Raw genomic sequence first — 17,787 nt, forward strand, 5'->3', positions numbered from 1 at the left:
GTAAGCGACGGGGAACGAACTTGTATGCATTGTTCATTCATTAACAAAATTAGGGATTTGAATAGAATTTATTATATTTCATTTTTTTATTTTGTTTTTGTGAATTCTACGAACGATTACTACATTTAAAGAACCCTCATTGACCAATCAGAATCATAGTAACAATGACATTCCTGACCACGCCGATTGGCCAACTTTAAATGTCACCACTGCTTCGACGTCCGATGATATGCTTCGTATGCAATATGAAACATAATGGTATAAATGTTTCATACATTGACTAACATCATAAGAAAAAAGACACAAACAATGGCCTGACGCACTCTATTCACAGCGATCTTACTAATGGTGGACGCGGAGGTTTACAGTGTGAGCCGATTTAGCCAAGGTAAAGGACTGCGAGAGGGAGGGAACTTCTTTCCCATTGACCTTGACTTTAATGGTGTAGTCGCCATGGAAACCACGGACTTTAAAGTTCTTGCCAGATTGGGAGAGCTTGTGTTTCTCGTTGGTCATCCATGTTTTCTCTGTGAGATCAAGGAAACGTTGACCGGCAGCGTTCAGCTACAACATATGTAAGATCTGTATTTTCATACATACATATACATAATAAATATATGCGTGCGATAAAAAAGTACGGTATAAAAGAGTCACTGCAGATATATTATCATGACTAAAACATTAATTGTTTTTATCACAGCAGCAACTAGGATTTTAGTCCATCAAAAAGTTAAAAATCAGTTTTTATCTTCCATCTATTTTTTTAGATGATTGAGACATTTGAATTATGTTTACGCTTCATTCTAAAGTTGATGTTTTTGTCTTGATAAATTCATGTGCTCAAAGATGATTTATTCGTTTTATGACGTTCGAAACTTGATTGAAAATGTTCATAAAATATGTCATTTTCTCTCCCTACCCTGAACTCATTTCCGGATACCATTGCAGCCGCGTCTCCTCTCCAGTGTCTCTCGCTCCAGAATCCCCAAAACATGATTCCCCCAACAGCTGGGTGGCCATAGAAAGCCCTCAGAGCTGTCTCGTACCAATCTGCTCGTTTATGTTCATCAGAATTAGTAACATCTAGTTCCGTGATCCAGATAGGAACACCAGCTTGCCCGATCGTATCGAGATGTTCCTGACAGATAACATCAAGGAATGGTGAAGATCATCATTATCATCATCATCATAATCATCATCATCAAGTCGTCCGATAATGGTAAAGGAATAGTATACAAAGCGTGTTATTATATATTCATCAAACATTTCACACACTGGTATCGTTATCCCCAACATCGTGGAATGATAAAAAGCAACTTAATCATTATCATCCACGTAAGAATAATACTTCATAACATTTGATGTAATTAGCAGCATCACCGTATCACCTTCATCAACATCCTCATCGTAATCTTTTTACTGATTATACTGATTTGTGTCATACATATCTTACTGACTGTGTTATTGTACTGGAATGGGTATCACCTGCATCGGATTCCCAATAGAGGAAAACATGTCCTGTGCTGTGAGTAGCTAATCGCAGAATTTGCCAAAAAAAGTGTTCGTTTGTTGCTGATGCTGCATAGCAGTATTCCTGCTTATACAAGAAAACTACTGAGACCGGACAATCCAGTGATAGTGGACCAGACAATCCACAGACACAAAGAATTTCATACTGATATCTTGGGTTTGATTTACCTTGATGAGCGTTGGATCCGGTTCAACATTGTCTCCAAAGTGACACTGGACGCCGATTCCACCGAGACCGACGTTTGCGTTCTTGAACCTGATGGCCTGGTCACGGTATGCCTGAGTAGAAAATAAACCATCAGCAGCAAGAAATATTGCCCTTCTCCATTTGGTTTTTATTCATCCGTTGTCTTTTATAAGAAAAAGTTTCCAATAATCTGTTGTTCAACACTATTAGAATTTCTTTCTTCCTGAAAGAGGACTGCTTCAAGTCTTACCCCAGTCATCCCGCCCGATGACACAACACTGTAGTCATTGAGGAACATTTTGACATTGGGACCAGCTTGATGTGCGATGCGGAATATTTCTAGGTTGTAGTCTCTGTCGTTGAGAGTGTTCTGGAACCAGAAGCCGTGGAGGTTCTCGTTGTTGACGTCCCAGTGTTCCACGCTGTAATGTTACATCATGTGTTAATCTGACATTATGAAGCGCGGTGGGGTAGCCTTGTGGTAAAAGCGCTCGGTCGTCTCGACTAAGACCCGGGTTCGATTACTCACATTGGCACAATGTGCGGAACCCATTTCTCGTGTCTGCGTGATAATGCTGCAATATCGCTACAGAAGGCGTAAAACTAATCTGACCCCACTAACCGTATGCAATAACTGTATACCGATCAATGTGTTTGATGTGCTAGAACTTACAGGTTCTTGGTTCGTCCAACAATGTCTTGTATCCTGTGTTTTACTGTGTCCTTCAGTGCCTGACCACGCAGTGGACGAACCCACCATGGAACAAACTGATCAACGGACCACACAATGTTGTGAGCTCGCACCTTGATTCTGTATAAGAAACACAACAGAAAAGACTACTGCCATGCATATTTATTTTGCCTTAGCAATATCATTTTTCTGTTAATGCTGTTGGGATATTATTGTGATATAAGTCATAATCCATAAATTAGTCTTAGGAGTTGACGAAAATGTACGCCATTCTTATAGGAGTTCAGAAATCTGTTTCAACACTTGCATCAAACGAGATACTAGGAATAGTGAGTTTTCGTCGGTTGAAAGTGAAACAAATTTTTAAGATTACCATCCATTCGGTTGAAAACAGGCAGTATTCCCAATATTAAATATTCTTTTGCCAAGAGATTGTACTTGATGTGGAGTGAGCTAGTGGAGTGGTCATTCCTTTGACATTTGGGTGACGATTGCGATACTTTCACATATTATAAACAGATACTTCACCGAGAAAAATGATGACGAAATCCCTAAACAGTTACATATGAAGTGCTTGATTGTACAGGTAAGTAACCAGTATGTAGACCGGAAACAAGAGATATGAATATACGTCTCACCCATTGGACCTTAGCTTCTTCACGGCGTTGATACCTGTGTCATAATCGATATGGCCCTGTTGTAGACCAATGGTGATTTGTCATAATACGTTCTTAGTAAGTTACACGAAATGAGTTGAGGAAGTGTTACGAATGCCTTAACCTAGAAAACCACATGCACTGAGACATTTAAAATGACAACCTCTGCACAACACCTTTTTCGGGCCATGAGAACAATTTTACAAGCGTGAACTTGACCATCATGTCGATCAGCATACCATCTTCTTCCTCTTACGGCATTCGTTCCATTACAATTTCACATGGTCTCTCTCGTGGGATTACGTTATGGAGCGAATGGGTACGGCAAATGACCGCTTATCATCTGGTCAGACATTGTCAAGTATGGTTTTCCGTTCGTGTTCGGGAAGGGAATACCAGGACATGAAAACTAGATAAAAGTCCTTAGACATGTTTGTAGTATTTCCATTCCAAGAACATTCCCACATGCATAAAGGGCTTACGTTTCTTGAACATAGGACGCTGGTCATCATCTCTATTCCAAGGAATAAGGGACATCTGGGTAGCATTTAAACGACAAAGAAGCAGGAATGAAACATGCAACTTTATGGATGACAACTTCGTTTTGATTGCATTAAGCGACGTTTCTGTGCAGATTCTTGCATCGTTATCAAGCTAAATCTACATCGAAACGTCGCTTAATGCTATCAACAAGAAGTTGTAGATTTCATTTTTGACTCACCAACTTCTAAAATGCCAATCAATTAGATCAATAAAGCATCGAGTAACTATTAAGGAAGTTAGTTACATTTTGTCCTATTTCATTTTCCCTCTTCCCGTATTCCTGCGCACCCGTGCCCTTTCTCTGAGTTTAGTGAAGGAGTTTCTAATTTAATGAAGCCATTAAAACTAAAAGCCACTAGATTTATCAAGCTCAGTGTTACCTTCTGGGGTTCCATTAAATCCCATTTGAGCGCATTCCCAGTAACTCCCCAGTTGAAGTGTTTGTTGAGGAAGTTGATGTATCTCTGGTCGCCATTGAGATACTCTTTACAGTCCACTACTGTTCCGAATGCAAACGATTTCTTCGTCTGAATGACCTGGAACACACATGTTAGTATGTGGGTGATTGTAACTGTCACTCATACTAAAGGATTGAAAACCAAATTTATAAGCACTCACGTCAATTTCAACTTGACTGTCGGAAATACCTCCAGCTGTAGTGACACTGAAATGTATGATAAATACAGTAACTCGTCTCACTCGGACATTGCTTTAGCATGTGGGTTATTGGTTCAATACAATTCTTATTTTGCAGACATAAACATGATTTGTACATTTGTTCTTCAAATTGTTATTTGTTGATTATCTGATTGTGTCCTTGTGTTCGTGTATGTGGTAGTGTGGTGGTGGTGCAGGTGTGTGTGTGTGTGTGCGTGCGTGTGTGAGAGAGAGTTTTAGTTCTACTGTGTCTGTGCGTGTGCGTAAATGCGTGCGTGTATATGCTGCTGTTTTATCAAAACACCACATATTCACAAGTCTCTTGAAAACATTGTCTGCCACAAATTGAAAGTCTTCCAAAATGCTTGTGGCATTTTTAATAGCAAGGTTTCGCAGTTGTTGCTTAACACGATTCACTTCTCATAAACAGTTGCATGATAACATAATAATTTAAAATCATAATGAAGCCTTCATTTGATAGCATTGACACAATCACTGTCCAGACACAAGACACAAGCAGATCATGTAGGTCACCTGGACACAAGACACAATCTATTCACGTCATCTAATTGTGAGAACAATGCCGTTTCTATAGAGCCAATAACAGATTGACGTAACCTACTGAAAGTTGATGTCACTTTTCCTTATCCTCTCTATGGTGGCATCGGATTCTGCACGCCAGTGGGTATTGGCTACCAGGGGCGTCAGAGACACAGAGTCGACCACAAAGTTTATGCCAGGTGATGGGCCTTGGTAATACAACCTGGACGATTTTATACCTAAACGTGAAACAGAATTCAGTCATCACGAACACAATACCATGGGATTAACATTGCTAATTCGCCTGGCACTAATCTAAGTGATACGTTCACTAGATGATTGGATGATTATGGTACGACAACATATACGATTACTCTTATGAGCCTAAATTGAAGTGTTTAACATCACATGTTTCAATTACCTTATAAGATAAATAATGTCAATTTATTAAAACAGTGTACACACATTTTTGGGTCTTACTGAAAGGTGTGTGTACGACTTGAGTCCTCATCGCCTTAGGCTAGGGTTTATCTCGAAACATCCTGTGTAGAATGTGGTCGTAACTTATACCTTTTTCAAGGTAAGTGGGTGAGATGAGATTTTATTATTTTTTGTCTCACTACGTTTTTATCACTTTTGAAGTCTTTCTCTAAACTATTACCGATCATGATAAAACAGATATTCTGTATCTATATTTCTTAATATCTGAATTCTAATTTCGCTTGTGGTAGCAATAATTGATATTAAAGTTTTAGATGAATTACTACTCCATGGATCGTGTTTGATGTTTGGGACAGCCTTCCACTACACTGACTTGTTTTGGATAGCGTCAGATATATCAAATATATATAGCATGTGCCATGACAAAGAGCGTATAAGAAAGTCTACAGTATAGTCTGCGTTGGAAGTCATTGAATGTCTTTAGACTGCCCTGATTATACCAATTCTACATTACCCTCAGCAGGTGCGTTGAAGTCCCCAATGAGGTGAATCCAGCCGTCAGAGGTTCTGGCGAGAGGATGGCTGGCAACAGGAATGTATGCTGTCTTTCCATCTGCAACACATTGATACACCAAAACGTTAAGGGATATTAAACATGATTACATCTTTCCTTTAAACCTATTGGTTGACTGTTCTCAACATCACTGTAGCAATCGCAACTGGATCTGTAAAAAAGACAAGAGACGTTTTGAATAAATCCTTATGTGAAATTCTGTATCATATGTAAAAAAATACTAGTTATCAGTTGCTGGCTGTACCAGTGTGAACATGAAATGCCAACATGGAAACGCTAATAGAAGTAACTTCTTGCAACTGAGAAGTGAGCTACAGAACCTACTGTTAAGATCAGCAGACACCTCCAACTCTATATTTTGTCCCAATGTACCGGCCTTGTCGTTCAGCATTTTTACCCAGCCTTCGACCTTATATCGTCCATTAGCCTTAAGACCACTGAGGGTTTGTGAAGGCCCTTCGTAATAGTGATTTCTGAAAAAAACATATACATTATAAAACAAATATGTTCCTAAAGTATAGTTATCAAAATTCATTTCAAAATAATGCTTGTGCTATTCGCCATAAACTGTATTCCAACAAAAAAAACCAAATAACAACGTTCCGGGTCATCATGAACCATGCTGTTTTCAAAATACATCTTTGCTGTTTTTATAATAGTATCATTTTCATTAAATCATTACATATGTTTTAAAGACAGGCATTTGTTTTAAAGATACAGATGTAGTTATGCGGAAATTTATAGAAAGATATTAAGAAGAATCAAGTTTCATAATATATAATTATTTCCATAAGCATGTAAGTTAATATCTTAGTACATCAATGTGCTATTTTAGAGTGGAGGAGAGGTCATTTACTTACCTACCCGTGGCCTTGATTCCATGTTGTCCGCTATGATGGTCAGTGGTCAGCTCACAATGTATATTCCAACAGTCCCAATGATCCATTGATTCCATGTTTGCATTCTGGACGATATTTTGCCCCAAAGCGAGGGGTAGCAGACAGAGCAGCACCAGACACGACATATCTGGCAGAAAACAGCCACGACACTGAGGGGTACCAGATGTTTATCTTTAAAAAATCCATTGCAAACCTTATCTTCTGGAATGTCCACTGCATACCATCCATTGTGAAGATTATAATGTATTATGGTCATTACACATGAAAAAAATGAATACATCGAATACAGTTCATCTGGAATTCTGTTGTACTTTAAAAAATACCCAGCATTTTAGTATTCATCCGGAAAAAGGTTTTACTCATGTGTATTCTTGTTCTTAGACAGACTTGCTTCATATACCCCAGAAATAATGGATAATAAGCCATAATAATGGCTGCCCTTGATCATTGCTCGTGTTGTCCTTATGTTCTGGAATGTCCACTGCATGCCTTTCAGTGTGAAGGTCATTATCAACATCTAATATGCTGATTAAATATGTTATAGCTTTTTACCTGAACATCATATACATGACGAAAAATGAAAATATGAATTGCAGTTTATCTCGATTTTTGTTGTACTTTAAAAATACCCAACATTTTAGTATTAACTTGAACAATGTTTTGCTCACCTGTATGGCTGTTCCTTGGAAGCTTGAAATTCCCCAGAGGCTCATCCCACCGTCCTTGACGGTCCATATTGGTGAAGGGCGGTCTATTAAATAACTAAGGCCGTTCTTTGGTCTGCGGAAATATTTGAAGAAGTAAGCTTAACTTTGTTTGAATTTGTGATCAAAACATTTGTTGATTTTATTCACTGTTTCAGTTTTCGGGACTGGTTGTGTTTTGTTCAGGAGTGGTTACTGTTTTGGACAGTCAGTTCTTGGACAGGCCATACTTCAAAACTATTTTATACACTGACCGAGCAGGATGACCTAGCTGACCATGACCTGGGCCCCGGATGGTTGCCTGTGTTGCCAAACGCTGATTAGTCAGTTCGAAGGGGATTGGCCGTTGCTGAGTCGTAATTCATGGTATCGAGGCGATTCAGTACATCAGAGGTTTCAAGAGGACAGAAAAATGACGACAGTCTACGATTAAGTTAAAGGGTTATAAAAGCACCAGAACGTTATCTGAGATACACAGCAAAGGATTTATTGGAAGCCAAGGCTGCTGTCCCATTCTCTGTTACAGCAATCAACACCGCTTGATAACCACAACAATGGAACTCACATCTGTTCTTGACATCATCCTTCAACACGTCAAGCTCTCAAGAAGGAATTCAGAGCACGTTCAAGGATTATTTGAAGGGAATAAAGATTTAGTAGCTCCTTCTCTAATACGCTCACTTTCTTTGGTGAAGTATTGACCATTAGTCGTAGTCTGTTGCTTAGAAACAGTAACATCATCTAAATATACTAAATGTACATTGTGTTTGTTTGTCATGTAAAAATGGCACAGTTTGGTAATACAGTGTATTTTGCATTTAATGAGTTTCTGAATATGTAGTTTCATGATCAAGTACCACCTGGCTGTTCGGAAAAACAGTTTATGTGACATGGTGTTTCTTAAAATGTTATTGTTACAAACTGTTTGGATATTTTACTTTATCTAACTCTCTCTCTCTCTCTCTCTCTCTCTCTCTCTCTCACTCTCTCTCGTATACCTGTTATTACAGAGGTGCAAATCAGCAATCCCCAAGGAATATGTGTGTTAAGGGAATATTTACTAAGAACAAGAGAGAAATCACACAAAAATACCTGTTGAAACAAGACGCCAAGACGTTATCATAACAATGACTTTGCAAAGATAGTAATAAGTAGCCGTAATAAGAAAACACACATAATACATAACATGAATTCACAGCATATACATTGAATATATGAACACATACATTGACAGTAATGTGCAACTGTTACATGAAGCCGTCTTAGATAAGGTTTGCATGAAGAGCTATAAACTTGGGGTTCGCATGTAAAAGACTTCTCAGAAAAAAGTTACATTGTGAATTTACATTTCAAAATCTGTCTAAAATCTACATATCAAAATCTAAGTCGCGATCTGTAACAGACTATGCTTACTTGCATTACATGTAGGTATTGTAAGTCATGTTCGAAGGTATTCTTACAAAGTGTATTTAGCTTTTGTGGCGATTTTATAAGCATGTTCGGACAAATATTTAAGCACATGTATATCACGGCAACATAGGATACTCTAGGAATTCTCAACTACAGGGAACTTCTTCTTTCATGCTGATATTTGTAAAGCTTGCTGAGGGGATGCCATTCACCATGTACAAAGATGCGATTACAATATCGGACGTGTTATAAACCAATATCATAAAGTTCCTGTGCTCCCATTGAAATATTGATACGATTCGTTAAGACGTCATTCGTCAAATACTTATACATAGTAAACGTTAAAAAAGTGCCACAATCATTTTACTCCGACATATGATGGTAATGGCACAAAGAGGCACGCTCAAAGGGCTACATTCTGATTGTTATTATTACCCTGGATAACCCTACTTTATGGTGGTGCTTGTGAGGTGCTACACGGTGAAGAGTCAGATAACATATCCAACTGCGTACCCATTTTCTTCTGGGTGAACAGGCGCAAGTTCCAATAAACACATTTGCCTAAGGTATCACATGTGCTTCGTTGTGGGACAGGGCAGTAGCCATTGAAACCCCCTGGAATCAAGCTTCCAGACACGGTCACGCATTCAAGGACTAAATGTTGCCCTCTCAGCTTTGCTCAACTTCATCTGGTTTGTGACCTGAACTGTACTTACAGGACCACACACCACCATTCACTACTGTAATGAATAAAAATGCAATGTCCATGTAATCAAATGTTACAGCAGACATTAAATCAATGAAATTATCCTGCATGCAGTGATAACAACAGACCGGGTACCGTACTAATTTTATTCACAGTTACTGTATTATTGATGGACATTGAGGTTTACAGTGTGAGCCGATTTACCCAAGGTAAAGGACTGCGAGAGGGAGGGAACTTCCTTCCCGTTGACCTTGACTTTAATGGTGTAGTCGCCATGGAAACCGCGGACTTTAAAGTTCTTGCCAGATTGGGAGAGCTTGTGGTTTTCGTTGGTCATCCATTGTTTCTCTGTGAGGTCAAGGAAACGTTGACCGGCGGCGTTTATCTGCAGCAGATGAAAGAGGTGTCTTTATGCAAAATTTATGAGCAATGCAGAATATATTCGTGATAATAACGTATATTAGAGTCAGTGTAACTCAGAACTACACTAAGCTCAATTACACCTATGTTGATCAATTGCTTAATGATTTCATCAGTGCTTGTACACCGTAGATTCCTGAAATTTAAGTGCTTTTAGTTGTTGTGTTAAAAATGTATTCTACACATACAATTCAATTAGAAAATGCTTATACGTTTGTGACAACACAATGGAACTGACTGAATTCTAAGTAATATTATTTGCACTCTCTATTTAGATATTAAACATTAAATTAAGCGAAGTATTATATTTTGAAAAGTAGCTGTTTCTCGTCCCTACCCTGAAAGAATCTCCGGATACCAGTGCAGATGGTTCCCCTCTCCAGTGTCGCTTACTCCAGAATCCCCATAGCATGATTCCCTCAACAGATGGGTGGCCATAGAAAGCCCTCAGAGCTGTCTCGTACCAATCTGCTCGTTTGTGCTCATCAGCATTTATGACATCGAGTTCAGTGACCCAGATAGGAACGCCAGCTTGTGCAATGGTATTTAGATGTTCCTGGTAGTACCAACATAAAGAATCATCACAGTTATGACATCAAAACCATATTTCAGAAACCTTTGCCATCAGCATCATCATCAGTGGTGTCAACATCACCCACATATGAACATTTTCCTAACTTAATAAGAATATTTGTGATTTACTTCTTATTGAAATGAAGATAATACAACTTGTGAAGTTCATTACCAGAAGGACTAAATAGGACTAATAGATGGGGCAATATAATGAATGTATTTGCTTGGTGTTCGAGCATACCTTGACACAAACATTTGGGAAAACGTTGAAGGCAAACTCATCATCATGGTCATCGTGTTCGTATCCACTCACATGCTAGCATTTTTATTCAACTTACAAGAGTATTTTTAATCATGTGTCTCATTAAATGAGGACCGTATGCCATACAATTCATATATTCATAGACTGAACAAACATGTTGTTGGGTTTGAGCTACCTTGATCAGTGTTGGGTCCGGTTCAACGTTTTCTCCAAAGTGACACTGGACACCGACTCCATAGAGGCCGACGTGTGCGTTCTTGAACCTGATGGCCTGGTCTCGGTACGCCTGGATAGGAATAAGAAACAAGTTTTAAGGCCTGTTAAACATACGCTAGTTGAATCCAGTGATTCGGGCAACGTCTCGATGTATATTCTGTCACACAAGGGAGGCACCACAGAACAGATTTTTATATATCGTGTCCAATTCCTGAAATTGCTACTTCCCTGGTTTTAAGCAAGCGCTCTGCCCTATTCCTAGGAAAAGGGCATTTCATGATTCAACGTGCACACTCCCAAGGAATGAGGAGGGAATAAAAGCTAACACAACTGTGAGACATCATGATTAGTGCTTATTCTGACAAAAGAATATTTTGATACATTGTGACGCATCAAAATATTTACCGGTAGTTAATTAAGAGATCAAACATTAAATTGTTATAAAACGTAAACAAAGTTTAACTTTCTGCCTTGAACAGTAAAATTTAAAGAAGCACGAACAACTATTTTTCGCCCAAATACACTGTTATTGCATACGTCGATAATCAAGTTGTTGGATACGTAAATGATGTACACAAGGATACAAGAAGGTGTAACCAGATTGTTTCTAGTCTTACCCCAGTCATCCCGCCCGATGCCACAACACTGTAGTCATTGAGAAACATTTTGACATTGGGACCCGCTTGATGAGCGATACGGAATATTTCTAGGTTGTAGTCTCTGTCGTTGAGAGTGTTCTGGAACCAGAAGCCATGGAGGTTCTCGTTGTCAACGTCCCAGTGTTCCACGCTGTAACGGTACATTATTCATAGAGTTAATATTTAAGAACTGACTTCTTAAATGTGAATCAGTACAATGTTTATGCATATTTTAATGATTCGTTTAGAAAAAAGGCCACCACACCAATGAGACCACTTCACATGTTCATATATTGAACAGCAAAAGATCATTGCATAACGACTCACCAAAACTATCCACGAAACTATCCTAGTATAAAAGTGATGACGTATGTAAACATGAAACTGCGCAGATGAGTCGAGATTCCTCTCTAGTACACATAGTATCATCCATCTTAAATTGTTCCATACATGCATATGTTTTTATGGATGGTTTAGTCTCTTGTCTTCATTCAATTTTCTCTTTTGTTTCATCTAACATTTCAACTAAAACGTATTTTATTTATGAACTTAGCTTTATGATATAATTTGAATATGAATTCGTATTACTGGGGAAAGAGTTGACATGTGAGAACGTACAGGTTCTTGGTTCTTCCAACAATGTCTTGTATCCTGTGTTTTACTGTGTCCTTCAGTGTCTGACCACGCAGAGGACGAACCCACTGTGGGACGAACTGATCAACAGACCAGACAATGTTGTGAGCTCGTACCTTGATTCTGTATAAGAAACACAACAGAGTATATGATTACCATTTCTGTTAAGAGGCATCGCTTTACCTTAGCAATGCCACAAGTTTTAGATGTTTGATCCTATTCAGGTCAAATAACAAACGGGCGTGACTTGACAAAATATGGACCACATCAGCATCACACACATTTTAGATCGTTAAATATGATCCCTGTCTGAAGTTACCAATTAGCTGGTTGAAAACAAAAAGACTATCTGTTTCCATCGCAGTTCTGCACGAACATCCGGTGCAGTGATTAGACACAGCTGGCAGACTTTACATCTTCATAAATTTCATTGTATGGTAAGTGTATGTCTTCCGGCAGAATTTAAGAGGTGGGGTAATGGTTAAAATATTCGCTGGTTCGCGTTCGAATTGGTACAATGCGTGAAGCCCATTTCTGGTCTCCGTCTCTGTGATATCGCTGGAATAAAACCATACTCACTCATTCACGCTGTCCCCTCAGCTATCTCGCTACTGGAGTGTTATTTGCAGATTTAAGGTACAGCTTATAAAGGAAGATTGGACTTGTGAGTTTCAACTTGACCACCACAAGAGATGAATACTTCAGTGTGAAAACGGTCAAAGAAATGTAAATTATCATTTAATTATTGAGTTTTTAAAACAAATAGAATCTTGCATAAGGTTCGAATATGTTTTGTAAATTGATTAAGGTTTTATCATTGGTACTTGAAATTATCAACTGAGATTGTTAGAGGCTGTGTCCTGAAAAGGGGCTACAGTACTGTAAAATTGTTGTCCCCTGCGAGGATGCTTAAGTTCCTACCAGACTTTTTAAACTTAGCGGTGGTGTGATTTTAAATTATGGCTTAAATTTAAATGTAAGTACACACTCTCTCCTATGGCTATATATCAAATTCATCTTGGATCGAATATCTCTTTCAGCTCTTTGCTACTGAAAGGATCAAAGACGATGTCAGTATGGAAACCAACAATAAAGGACCCTGAAACAAAGACTGTCTCACCCATTGGATCTCATCTTCTTGATGGCGTTGAGGGGCAGGTCATAATTGATGTTGCCCTGTTATAGAACAAGGATTCTTTGTATCATTACATCTTCAATAATGCAATAGAGTATGAAATAGGATTCCTTGCCGCGTTCAACATAGCGGTAATGGCGCTAACTGCCTTGGTTTTACACAGCATTTCGATAAACGTAGCACTAAATTCGTTTTGAGGACCCCTGGACTATAGGACTGTTATTTTATAAACGATGGACAGTGTCAAATTGCTCCATGTTAATATTACAAAAGTCTAGAATGGATGACTGCAAGCTTTATGAATGAGTACATTAGTTTTAGGTGCATTTAAACACTGAATTCTACTGACCAGTTCTTAAAAAAACACACAAATAAACCCCTGCTATTTCATTATTTAACTGAAAGAATCTGTTTTGCGGATAATAGTTATTTTCCACTGCTCATGTTGTACATGCACGCTTCCCTTTAAAAGATAATGATGGACATGGTGTTTACAGACTAGAGATTGCTATTCAGGTCTACAAATAAGAACTCGGTCTACAACTAAGTACCAGTCTGACATAGGTGCCTTATCTGTCTTTCGGTGTCACATAGCAACAAGGAGTGTCTGCACACTACAGGGACTACCTTCTGGCGTTCCATTAAATCCCACTTGAGAGCATTCTCGGTGACTGCCCAATTGAAGTGTTTGTTGATGAAAGCTATGTATCTCTGGTCGCCATTGAGATACTCGCCACAAGCCACGGCGGTCCCGAAAGGAAACGATTTCTTTGTTTGAATGACCTAGAACAAGAAATGTTGGAGTGGGTGTAAATGCTTGTTATACATTCTGTTCAAACCTTAGATGAACCACTTTGAAAAATAAGATTCAGCACTCACGTCAATCTCAACTTGACTGTCGGAAATTCCCCCAGAAGTGGTGACACTGAAATGAACAAACGTCATAGGTACAACGTCATACAGCAAAATATTAATATGTGAATGAGTCTCATCAATACTAGTTTTCAATCCAAGAATTGTTAGAAAGATTCTCACGAGTTACACTTTCTGATTTTATCAGATACTCAGTAAGCTGTTATTTTCTTGATATATTTTTTATCACGGATCTCATCAAAGGCAGAAGGTATTTTTAAGTTTAAATACTTTGAATGTCCATTTACCGGTTGAAACGACATTTCCAGACAAGTATGACATTTCCAGACAACGTAACATTTTCATTATGCTACAGACTCTTGGGAAACTGAAGGCTTGGTTCATTTGTTGCCGTTGCGCGAAGATCAGACATGGACACTTTATGTCACGTAGACACAAGACACCTAGGATGTTATATGTGACACTGTGCTTTACAAACTAAGGAACGTGAGTCTTGTGTTTCTGTAGCTTCAAGGGCAGGCTGACATAACCTACTGAAAATTGATGTCACTTTTCCTCATCCTCTCTATAGTGGCATCAGATTCTGCACGCCAGTGGGTATTGGCCACCAAGGGAGTTATAGACACGGAATCGGTCACAAAGTTTACACTAGGTGTTGGGCCTTGGTAATACACCCTGGACGATTTTATACCTAAAGTTAAGAAAGGAGAATGGAATGAAAATATCACACCACATTAAATGTCTCACCATATCTGTACATCCTTATGTGAGCCGAAAATAATCCACAAAAGGCGAAATTTCTTTCACAAGGATGTTATATTACTAAGAATTATTTTTCATCTTTCGAAACTAACTAGATCTGCCATGTTGATGTTCATCTCTCTTTGATTATTAGATTCCCTAATTTGTCAATGTGTGACACGTTCATGTAGATTGTTGATAGGAAAACATAACGAATGACAAAAAAGTCTAATTCTGTTACACTGAGCTTGAAAGGTCATTCGAAAATCTAAGATGACCAGTGGGGTTATTAATCACTCACACAAATCATCAAATATCGAAATACTTTTCTACCATATTCAAGTTTGTCTTGATTGGGTTTGCGTTTCACTGCTTTGATACTGTGAAATATCGTGGGTCAAAGAATATGTTTTATGTCGGATGTCATTGGTTTACTCTGGACTGGTTGGATTAAACCAATGCTACATCACCCCCGGAAGGAGCGTTGAAGTCCCCAGTGAGGTGAATCCAGCCATCGGAGGTTCTGGCGAGAGGATGGCTGGCAACAGCCAAGTATGCTGTCTTCCCAGCTGTAACACATTGGTACGTCTAAACGTTCATGTTAAAGATAATACATACACATATGAATGCTGCACATATTATGCATACAAGTTTCTACGTGACAACTGCTGATAGCAAAGAAAGCGAATTAATCATCAACGAAATGCAGCATAAAAATGCCAATGAACTCCTCATATCGTGTTTAGCGGGGGAAAATGCAGAGTGAGCTACAGAACCTACTGTTAAGGTCAATGGCCATTTCCAGCTCCACATTTTGTCCCAGTTGTCCGGCCTGATCGTTCAGCAGTTTTATCCATCCCTCGACCTTGTACCGCCCATTAGCCTTCAGACCACTGAGGGTCTGCGAGGGTCCTTCGTAATAATGGTTTCTGGAATATATGGCATTTGAAAGATATGTCGTTTTACATAGCTTAGCCGTCCAAATTTATTTCAAAATAACATTGCTGTTTCTTGCGGGCTCTTCATAATAATGGGTTCTGAAATACACATAAGTTTTGAAGAAATTGTTTTGTGTTATGGTTATGCCCTTTGAATCTTTACTGTGGAAAAATTCTTCCTTATACTATTCTCATTAAAATGTTCAGGCTCATTTTGAGTACGGTTTTTGAAAACAATATTTACAAAATAATAGTCTGAAGATGTGCTAGAAACATCCAGATATTAGATAAACGTGCAAATATTGTAAACTGTTATGAGCACTCTAGCCTTGAAAAGCATTGCCTCTACGAGTGATCCTTTTCGTTCCACGGAACGTATTCACATTACCTTCAATACTCACCTGCCCGTGGCCTTGATTCCATGTTGTCCACTATGATGGTCAGTGGTCAGCTCACAATGAAAATTCCAACAGTCCCAATGATCCATTGATTCCATGTTTCCATTCTGGACGATATTTTGTCCCAAAGCGAGGGGCAGCAGACAGAGCAGCACCAGACACGACATATTTGGTAGAACACAGGCACTGCAATGAGTAACAGCTGGCTATCTTTCAACCTTATCGCCTGGATTCATCACTCAGTCTTTTTTCACTCATGTAATTATGTAAGATATTTTTGGGACAACACTATCTTAGTAAAGTACAGATCCTAGCACTTTTGTTGGGTTGAGTCCCATCGGGAATTCGAACCCACACCCTCCGAGTCAGATACCTAAGCGGCAGCACAGAAAGTCAACCACCTAACTAGCTCAGCCACCGCAACCCTTTCTAGTGTATCTATATCTCAGAATGCCCCAAGATGACCCTGTCAGTACATGGGTGGCCGTAAACGATCATCAAGGCTGCCCTGAAATACACTGTTCAGTTTTCTGGGTCACCGTTTGTCAAGTAAAATCACCAAAAACACCAGCTTGCACAATGGTTACTAATGGCAATTCTGCTAAACATTTTGGACACAGCCATAATAACCAAATTGTTAATTTTTTTTACAGAAAATGTCGCTATCATCAGAATCTGTAACACAAACACACTCCAAGCTGCCAGGGGGCTTTTGACAGAAACACTCATGAAGACCCGGGGTAGAATTGGCCTTCAGTAACTCATATGAGTCGCTGGCCTGGTTGACACATGTCATCGGTTACCAATTATGCATCGCTTCTCATGTTCGTGATCACTGGATTGCCTCGTCCAGACTCAATGATTCACAGACCGCCGCCGTGTAGCTGGAATATTGCCGAGTGCATGACATAGGGGACTTGTTACTGATAATGCTCTAGCAGTGAACATGAAATCTCAAGACCACAAGGCACCCCATTCCTTCTCTTATAAGGGCACTAATAAAGGTTGGTTGGGTATGCTGCTCGGAAATATATATTTATTAATTGCTTAAACTAAATAGGCATGTATGGTCTAGTTGTCTTTCGTGCAAGGTTGTCATGTGAAGAAGGCATAACAGGATGCATCTCTCATTGGCACTTATCCTGCATACATGAACAACGGTACTCCACATGTAATTATTCACCGTAGCAGTAGCAGTGATATTGTGTTGGTCAAACAAATATTAGCATTAGAAACCGTTCCGGATATCTGAGATACCTCCAGATTTCTAATTTATGTATATGTTTATATACAATGTAGTTTTTAGTACGTTGGTGCCTTAAAGGCCCAATACAAACTGTTTCATCGCATAATCGGGATTGTAGTATTAAGACAAATTTAGAAAGAGTAAGAGCATTTTAAGTTCAAGGTTAAAATGCACCA

The 17,787-nt window shown here is 38.9% G+C and overlaps 2 protein-coding genes across 2 annotated transcripts; both read right to left on the reverse strand.

Moving 5' to 3' along the window:
* Nucleotides 1-310: 310 nt before the first annotated feature.
* LOC137294298 (uncharacterized) lies at nt 311-6,843 on the reverse strand. Its single transcript, XM_067825299.1, has 12 exons — nt 6,680-6,843; nt 6,144-6,292; nt 5,760-5,858; nt 4,887-5,043; nt 4,226-4,271; nt 3,988-4,143; nt 3,047-3,102; nt 2,391-2,528; nt 1,968-2,139; nt 1,699-1,809; nt 920-1,138; nt 311-564 (listed from the first exon to the last, which is right to left on the reverse strand). Exons 1-12 carry the CDS (start codon nt 6,841-6,843, stop codon nt 343-345), a joined length of 1,689 nt encoding a protein of 562 aa, XP_067681400.1. The 3' UTR covers nt 311-342.
* Nucleotides 6,844-9,664: 2,821 nt separating this feature from the next.
* Nucleotides 9,665-16,801, reverse strand: LOC137295440 (anti-sigma-I factor RsgI6-like). Its single transcript, XM_067826812.1, has 12 exons — nt 16,369-16,801; nt 15,810-15,958; nt 15,500-15,598; nt 14,823-14,979; nt 14,295-14,340; nt 14,043-14,198; nt 13,401-13,456; nt 12,266-12,403; nt 11,627-11,798; nt 10,969-11,079; nt 10,296-10,514; nt 9,665-9,923 (listed from the first exon to the last, which is right to left on the reverse strand). Exons 1-12 carry the CDS (start codon nt 16,530-16,532, stop codon nt 9,702-9,704), a joined length of 1,689 nt encoding a protein of 562 aa, XP_067682913.1. The 5' UTR covers nt 16,533-16,801; the 3' UTR covers nt 9,665-9,701.
* Between the last annotated feature and the right edge of the window lie 986 nt (nt 16,802-17,787).

Source organism: Haliotis asinina, chromosome 8 (genome assembly GCF_037392515.1).
Source record: "Haliotis asinina isolate JCU_RB_2024 chromosome 8, JCU_Hal_asi_v2, whole genome shotgun sequence".
Taxonomy (NCBI): domain Eukaryota; kingdom Metazoa; phylum Mollusca; class Gastropoda; order Lepetellida; family Haliotidae; genus Haliotis; species Haliotis asinina.

Bases quoted from the DNA above. Each gene is read 5' to 3' on its own strand.
- LOC137295440 (XM_067826812.1), bottom strand. From the start codon at position 16,532: ATGTCGTGTCTGGTGCTGCTCTGTCTGCTGCCCCTCGCTTTGGGACAA. The intron at 13,457-14,042 runs GTAGTCCCTGTA...GTTCTATAACAG, and splicing joins ATTTAATGGAACGCCAGAAG to GGCAACATCAATTATGACCT. The intron at 10,515-10,968 runs GTAGCTCAAACC...TGGTACTACCAG, and splicing joins CGGACCCAACACTGATCAAG to GAACATCTAAATACCATTGC.
- LOC137294298 (XM_067825299.1), bottom strand. From the start codon at position 6,843: ATGTCGTGTCTGGTGCTGCTCTGTCTGCTACCCCTCGCTTTGGGGCAA. The intron at 4,272-4,886 runs GTAGGTTACGTC...CATACATTTCAG, and splicing joins AAAAGTGACATCAACTTTCA to TGTCACTACAGCTGGAGGTA. The intron at 4,144-4,225 runs GTGAGTGCTTAT...TGTGTGTTCCAG, and splicing joins ACAGTCAAGTTGAAATTGAC to GTCATTCAGACGAAGAAATC.